This window comes from Salminus brasiliensis, chromosome 1 (genome assembly GCF_030463535.1).
Source record: "Salminus brasiliensis chromosome 1, fSalBra1.hap2, whole genome shotgun sequence".
Classification (NCBI taxonomy): Eukaryota; Metazoa; Chordata; class Actinopteri; order Characiformes; family Bryconidae; genus Salminus; species Salminus brasiliensis.
This window is the reverse complement of record NC_132878.1, coordinates 78440160-78447621: the sequence shown is the minus strand read 5'-3', so window position 1 is coordinate 78447621 and position 7462 is coordinate 78440160. Positions and strand designations below refer to the sequence as shown.

General features: G+C 45.9%; 1 protein-coding gene across 1 annotated transcript; it reads right to left on the bottom strand.

Moving 5' to 3' along the window:
* Positions 1–3205: 3205 nt before the first annotated feature.
* On the bottom strand, positions 3206–6913 carry amer2 (APC membrane recruitment protein 2). The gene has a single exon (XM_072658106.1). The coding sequence runs from the start codon at positions 6764–6766 to the stop codon at positions 4811–4813; it is 1956 nt and encodes a 651-aa protein (XP_072514207.1). The 5' UTR covers positions 6767–6913; the 3' UTR covers positions 3206–4810.
* Between the last annotated feature and the right edge of the window lie 549 nt (positions 6914–7462).

The window sequence follows — 7462 nt, the reverse complement described above, 5'->3', positions numbered from 1 at the left end:
GTCAATTCGCTTCTCTTATATGTAGGTTTTGAGTCAGTGTGTTTACTATTGCTTTCTGGGAGATTATTGCCTGTGGCAAAGGATCATATTGTCACTGTCCTGCAAAAAACCTTGCAGTCCCCAAAATGGGGACTTTACTTCTGAACTTTCAATGGAACCCAATAAAAATATTTTATTCCAAATCATTCTGGAGCATTTCCATTGATCTTGATCTTGAGATTTTAACTCAATGTCAATATGTGGAAAGTGAACAATGGAGATACAAGGTTTTTGCATGCCAGTGACCAGAGGCTACATACAGAGATTAGGCCTATCTATGAGCAATGAAAAATGTGAAGCAATATTAGTATTTCTGAATAGGTCTATCACAGTAAATCACCACAGAATCGTGTACCAACACATACTGTGTTGTGAGTGTGGTTGCTGTTTTGCCTCGGCTTCATCTATGAACTGGCTGACATTTTCTAATTTTCTCAGAACAATCGTCTACTCATTGCTGAAATAGAGCTTTCTTTCACACCGGTTCTCTCGCTCTCTTTTACCCATTTGTGTAAATGCACTCTTCTGTATCTACTCTCTGTTCTGCTCTGTGAGCAAATTCAAGATCCCTGCTTGCCAAAGCCCTCCAAAAGCACTTTGGCAATCTCTCTCGCCTGCTGCTTACACAGCACACACACACTTAAAGGGATAGTTTGGCAAATGAAAAAAAAAACACTTACTCCTCATCTCAAATCAATCACAAAGTTTTTAAAGTTTTGTGCTGGAATTATGCACCTGATTTATGCCTCATAATGCTTTGGATTAAATATGGACAGAACAGAGCAAAACAGACATGATAGATGCTAAAGTCTAATAACATCCCAACACAAATTTGTGAATATGTAATAAGTGTTTATAGCTATGCTTGATTGCAGATTTGTATTTATCAACAACAAAATGCTTAGTGGATTAGTGTATGGCTATAAAATGATATCTGGTAACAGAGAGACAAGTCATTGTAGTTTGTCACTTTCTATGCCAATACATTTTTAATTTTAAATTTAAATAAAAATATTAATTGACAGTGACCATAAGTGACCATACTGAAACCTGATTTTGTTCAATTTATCATATATATATTAGCCTAATTGTTTTTTACTGATTGGTTTGGTGAAAAGAGGAATTTTGTATATTAGCAAAATGTATATATGTATTTATTCATTTATTTTTATTATTCTGATAGCTGATGTTTCTGCCAATTCAAACCTTATCATGTTGCTGGGAGAGAGACGGCTTTCTTCAATTAAGTGCATATTTTTAAGCTGCTGCTAACGCAACAATATTGGACAGTTGCGCCACAGCTTCTTCCCACAGGTCATCAGGCTACTGAACAGTAAGTAGCAGAATACATTGAACTTGCCCCCCCCCCCCAACATACACACACAAATTTTACCTCAATCAACACTACTATGGAACTCTATAGACAAACCACACCACACCATACCTTCACTCACATAAGACACACTCTGGACCCTGCAGTTTACCACCTGGAACAGCCCAGTCACACTGCACAGCACTAAGACCTTACTGTAGTGCCTATATGCATTTAGCAATCTTCTGTATATTAATAACTTGAATGAATTGTTTGCATATTTGAACAGTGTAATATTATGTATACTGTCTGTTAATGTGTGTATATTCTGTATTTTTCTTTTTATATTTTACTATTTTATATCCATGTTATACTGTGAGGAACAAAGACCTCATTTTGTTACTCACCTGTACACCTGGGTTCATGACTTGACAATAAACCTAATTTGATTTGATTTGATTTGGTTTGACATCAAGTAACAGAGCTCAGTCCTACCCACCCTGAAAGTGATGATAATCATGTTCTAATGAGCCCCTGGCCAGAGATGTATGTGGCATCACCTGGGATCAGCTCCTAATAATGCAGCCCACACGTAGTCAGCTGGGCCACTCAGGAGCCTGTAAATTGTTATTATTATTTTTTTTAAACCATCACCTCTCACATCCATAGCAGTGCTCACTATTGTGTAGCCTGTGCTTTCCTCACTCTCCCTGATTGCAAATTCCTGGCTGAAGTATGGATTTGCTCCAGTGGGCCCAATGGCTCATTAACTGCTTCCCCCCCAGTGTCAGCGGCAGAGAGGGAGCAGCTTTGGCCCAGAGGTGCCTGCATGGTCCCCAGGTGGAATACGAGGCTAATAAGAGCACGAGCAACAGCTTCCCACCAACCCCCCAACTCTGTCTCAGCTGTCAGACACAATCGCTCCATATTATTGTCCATATGGGTCCATGGGCTCTAACACACTGACACACATTGGCCAGTTTCCAGTATCAATACACTGTCAGCAGAATCCGGTATACACTCCTGCTCGAACACCTACTGTGTGTTTATTCACGTCATTGTTTACATTGTTCTCTTCTCATTTGTCTTTTTAGCTGAGTTATTGTGCTCTCTCGTTCCCTCTCTCTCCCTCTCTCTCTCTGTCAGCTCGCAGAATCAGGTCTTTGAAAACTGGGGCATCCCACCATTAGTCACACACGTACACTCACAGTCATGGCCCACATACATATGCATATAAACACACACAGAAATGGAGATTACTGAAATACTCCCATCATAACTACAGTTAATGCCTAACATAGAAGGATCCACAACGACCCAGTTAAGATCTGAGCATACATTGACAAAAATCTGTCAAGCCATGGTAGCTATGGAAACATCAAGTCAAGTCAAACATACACATGCACATGCACTACGGTCTGTCAGGGATGCTGTTACATAAGACATTTATGTAAGGATCCACACTGCAGAGAGAGAAAATTAGTAGAAGGGTGCTTCTCATCACATTATTACAGTGGAGACTGCACCAAATCCCCCCTCCACACACATATTTTCATCCGCATGCACCCCGTTCTGCATTCAGACCACAAGGTCTGAATCAACCCCACACCCCCACACCCCCACCAGCACCACCAACATCAGCAACACATCTCACCTTATAACAAGGTTTGGACTCACCATCATAACTGCACCATCTGACAGGCCTATTTAGCACCTATCCAAGTGGCCTCAATTGCAGGCACTTCACTCCCTTGCATCTCTGCTACTTCACACATCTCTGTGGCTGGCCGCCCACGTGGCCCTGTGGCATGTGAGAAATGGACACTCGCACATTCACAAGTCGGGAGCCACCGCTTCGGCATACTCACAGCGTGGTTTTATTCATAAATTAGTGGAAAAACAGCAAAAAAGGAGGACTTGTTGCGTACAAGAGGAAGATCATGGCGGGTCTTTTCTAGAGGGACGTTGTTACAACCCAAACAAGGAGACAGAGCAGTGAGACTAGAGATTAGAAAAAAACACCAGAGGGAAAACAAATCAAACGTCCAGCACTGACAGTGTTTGAAGTATGACCTTATGTGCTCCCACTGGTTCGGACCCTCAGGCTGTTTTTAAAAGCAGGGTCAGTCTGTGCCCAGAGAAGGACGGGAGACCCACAGCCTCCCTGAGAATGGCTGCAGGGCGGAAGACGGTTGACTTTTGACCCAGACTGGCTTCTCTAGCTTATCTTTCTCTCGCTCTCTTTCATGGAGCGGTTTGCAGGCAGAGCAATACAGACTTGTGTAGGTGTGTGTATGTGTGTGTATGTCTAGAGTGACGGCATGCTACATTCACATCTCCAGATCAGTGAGTGATTCCAGATCAGAGAAGTCACTGTAAGCAGGGAGCACTCCTGACCCCGCTCTCTTTTTTTTGTTGTTGTTCTTTTTTGCAGGTTTTCATTTTTTTTTCCAGCAGAGACAAGAAAACAAACAGTCTACATGTCCACAGTGAGACCTGTCTTGTAAAAAAAGAGTAAGAAAGATGTGAGGAAGAACTCTGTATAAAAAGACGTTTTCTTAGGAAGTCACCTGTTTTTCATAGGAAGTTGTCTCAAGCAGTAAGAAAAAGAGCGTTTCAAATAGAAGATTGCGTTCCCTGATCCTGATTGAGGAATAGAAATTCTGTGCAGCTTGGTTTGGGGTATTTGAAGTCCTCGGCCTTGCCTCATCCTGCAGGGTTTTCCATTTTGATTCTGCTTCGTAAATCCCAGAGAGACAGAGTTTGCAGCTGTGTTTCCCAGAGTGTACTTTTTTGTGTGTGTGTGTGATGTGGAGCCAAAGACTCCGTTGGTTGCTGGTTCAGGAGGAAGAGTACTTCCAGAGGGACATGTTGGATGAGTTGTTTGTTTCAAAAAAAAGAACATTCTTAGATTCAGTGATTTTCCGTAGTCTTTTCGCTGTGCTGGGTGGTACAGACGCAGTCCTTTCACAGATCGACAGGCGTAATAGAGAAATCAAACGAGCTTAGATTATTAAAAATGTAATATGTTACATATTGCAGAGCATTCTACATATGCACTAATCATCACATCACATGTAATATGTGACATATTACAAGACATTAGTTGTACTGATGCAACAAAAGAAACAGGAAGATGTGTATAGATACAGAATCCTGCAATCCTACAGTGTGACCCGCTGAAGAGGAAATTGTCAGTGTAATCCACAGGTTCCTGCCCCTGGTCCCAGAGCGTCCCGTTCCCTGCACATTTTAGTGTTTTTCATCTTCAGCTCAGGGCCAGTTAATTAAACCGACTAATCGGGTCAGGTGTGTGAAGAAAAACGCTAAAACGTGCACAGCAGGTGGAGCTCGGCCAGGATTAAGAACCATTGGCGTAATTAGAAACACTCGTTTTGGCCTAAAGCTCTCAGTGATGGGTCTATATTGTCTGAATCATTGCATTGTTGGTCAGGAGTTCTACTTCCTGTTTTGTGCCGTGCTGATGTTCTTGTTGCCTGAGCGACGGACAGGGACCTTGGAGACTGGGATGCGTGTGCGTGGTGGAGCATTAGTCTTTGTGGGAGGGTTGCCTGAGGTGGGGCTTGCAGGGGAAGACAGTGCCCCCTGGCTGGATGAGTGGGATGGCGTTGTCTGCTTCACGCTGATGGGGATCTTAGAGTCACGAGGAAGACTGGTGCTGCCCTTTATGGAACGGAAGGAAGAAGAGGAGGAAGTCAGAGGGTTCTGGGAAGGTGGACTCATTTTGAGATCACCTGTGGAAGGTGTGGGCGAACTCATGTCATCGTCGTCGTCTGAACCGCCAGCACCAGGACTGTCAAGGTCGTAAAGATCATAAAGTGCGTCTCCGGAACAGCTGTCCCTCAGCAGGCCGTCCCGCCGTGGGAAACCATTGTCCTCATCCTCTGGTCCAGGTGTGGGAGAATCCCAGTACCCTTCATCACTGGGTGGGGCATCATGGAGCTCTTTATCAGTGGGTGGAGGTGAAGGACGGGCAGACTGCTGCTTTACCGGTTTGCAGATTCCACTTACAGGTATCTTACTGAGTCCCAACCCTTTCACCTGAGGTTGCTTCTTCTCCTGCCGAGTTGGTGGGTGATGAAGTATAGGATCAGTACGGGACAGAGCTGGGGAATCATCCCCCCTCTGGGGTAGCATGTGCCAAAGTCCTTGCATGTCTGCGTCATCCACACCTTCTGGACTGGCCATCTCCTCTCCTCCGCCCATGTAGGCAACTATCCCACTGCCCTGTGGCTTTTTAGGGGGTGGACACACTCGTTGGTGGGATGACATATAGGGAGAGATGGATGCTAGGGTGGTGACTTGTGGAGGAAGTGGAGGTTTGACAGGGGAGCATCTCTCAGTTGCTGCTCCGATCACCCTACGTCCCCCACAACCACCACTGCTGCTTCCTGTCCCACTGCTGGTAGCACTGCCCCCATTCCCAGAGTCTTCTTCTGGATCAGCAATAATGTCCCCACAGCCTGTCAGTGAATCAAAGCTCTTGAGCGAGGTGACATCAGTGAACATAGAGCAGAGCCGGTCAACAGAGGGTTCAGATGGTGGGTCAACTGAGCCGTGTTCCAGTGGAGGGGTCAGAGCACAGGCTGGTATGGAAGTCTGGCACCCTGAACTGCTGTGTTTGGCCCTGAGAGGTTCTTCTGTTTGGACTCTGACTGGTGAGGGAGCCGGAGACTCTTCAGTGATCTCCTGTACCAGGGAAGATGAGCTCTTCCCACACTCTTCATTGCTACTTTTTAACTCCTGCAAAGAGTTGTCCCACGTCCCAGAATTGTCTTCAGCGGGGCGCTCCTCAAATACCTGCACTGTGGGCTCTAATGTAAGCGTCACATTCTCCTTCAATGTGTCCACACTGTTGGAGCTGGAGGGCAAGATAACATCTCCTTCTTTCACTTCCTTGGCTACTTCCTGAATCTCTGAGGAGTCATCGCGTGGTGGGGGCTTGCGACGCCAGCGCATGCTGCTGAACAGCCCCTTCAGCCCACGTCCCCTGTGCCCCAGAGTGGCTGCTCCATCCCCAACACGAGTGCTGTTTCGACGCAGCAGGGAAAAGAAGCTGAAGGACTTGGTGATTGCACTGCGTACAGGGGCAAGGGATACCCCTTCCACAGGAGCACTGTGGAGCAATTCACTGCTGACTGACTCTTCTTTCTTATGCCCTTCCAACTCTGATGGCACATCTGTCAATAAGCCGTCATGGGTTCTGCTCCTTGCAAGCTCCTTGCCACTGGTCTTGCTGCCACCCTCTCCTTTGTTCCTGACCGAGAAGATGCTTGGCATGCCGCTGCCGGACTTGCGCTTGCCGAACAGCTTGAAGGCTGCTTTGTTGATCTTTCCGGATGGCTGGGGCTCACACGGAGGTGGCTCAATACAGTCGGTCTGAGCCTCCATCATGGCTGCTCTGTTAAATTCCCCCCTCTCTCTCTCTCTCTCTATCTCTCACTCACTTTAGTCTCTATCTCTAACAGCTGACTCTCTCCTTCTGAATCTCTCCCCGTGGTTCTGGCTCCTGCCTTTGCCTGTCGGTGTTCTCTCCCTCTCTCTTTCTCTTCTCTGGTGGCTGCCTCTGACAGTCTCTATGGTAACTGGGAGGGCTAAGCTGCTTTCGTCAGCGTTGGAGGCAAGCCAGGGCTCTTTTCTCTCCGCCCCCACCATTCCCCTCCTCCCCCTCTTCCACCCCTTCTGCACCGCAGATCCTTCTCCTCTTGTCTGTATGTTCATTATTTATTTCCTCATCCCGGATTTATTTCCTCCATCCCACAGACAGCGAGGGTGATGTGCACTGTGCAAATTACAACAGAAATTGGAGAATGCATAAGCTGTGTGTTTGAGTGAGGAAGGCTGACAGAGCGAGAGAGAGAGAGAGAGAGCTGATTGCAAATATCTGTCTCCTGTTAAGATCTGTCAATGAATAGAAAGCCTGCTATTACAATATGCAACACAACAGCCTTCAAAAAGAGCAGAGATCATCACCATCGCTAAGAAAAACAGTCTGAATGAACAAAACCTCTCAGTGTAAACAAAAATAAGCCAGTGGTGAAAATCCTTCTCAGATGAAAGGGCTCAGGGCAACATGGGGTTGAATAGCTG

Excerpts from the sequence above, each read along its gene's own strand:
- amer2 (XM_072658106.1), bottom strand. The coding sequence starts at position 6,766 with ATGATGGAGGCTCAGACCGACTGTATTGAGCCACCTCCGTGTGAGCCC.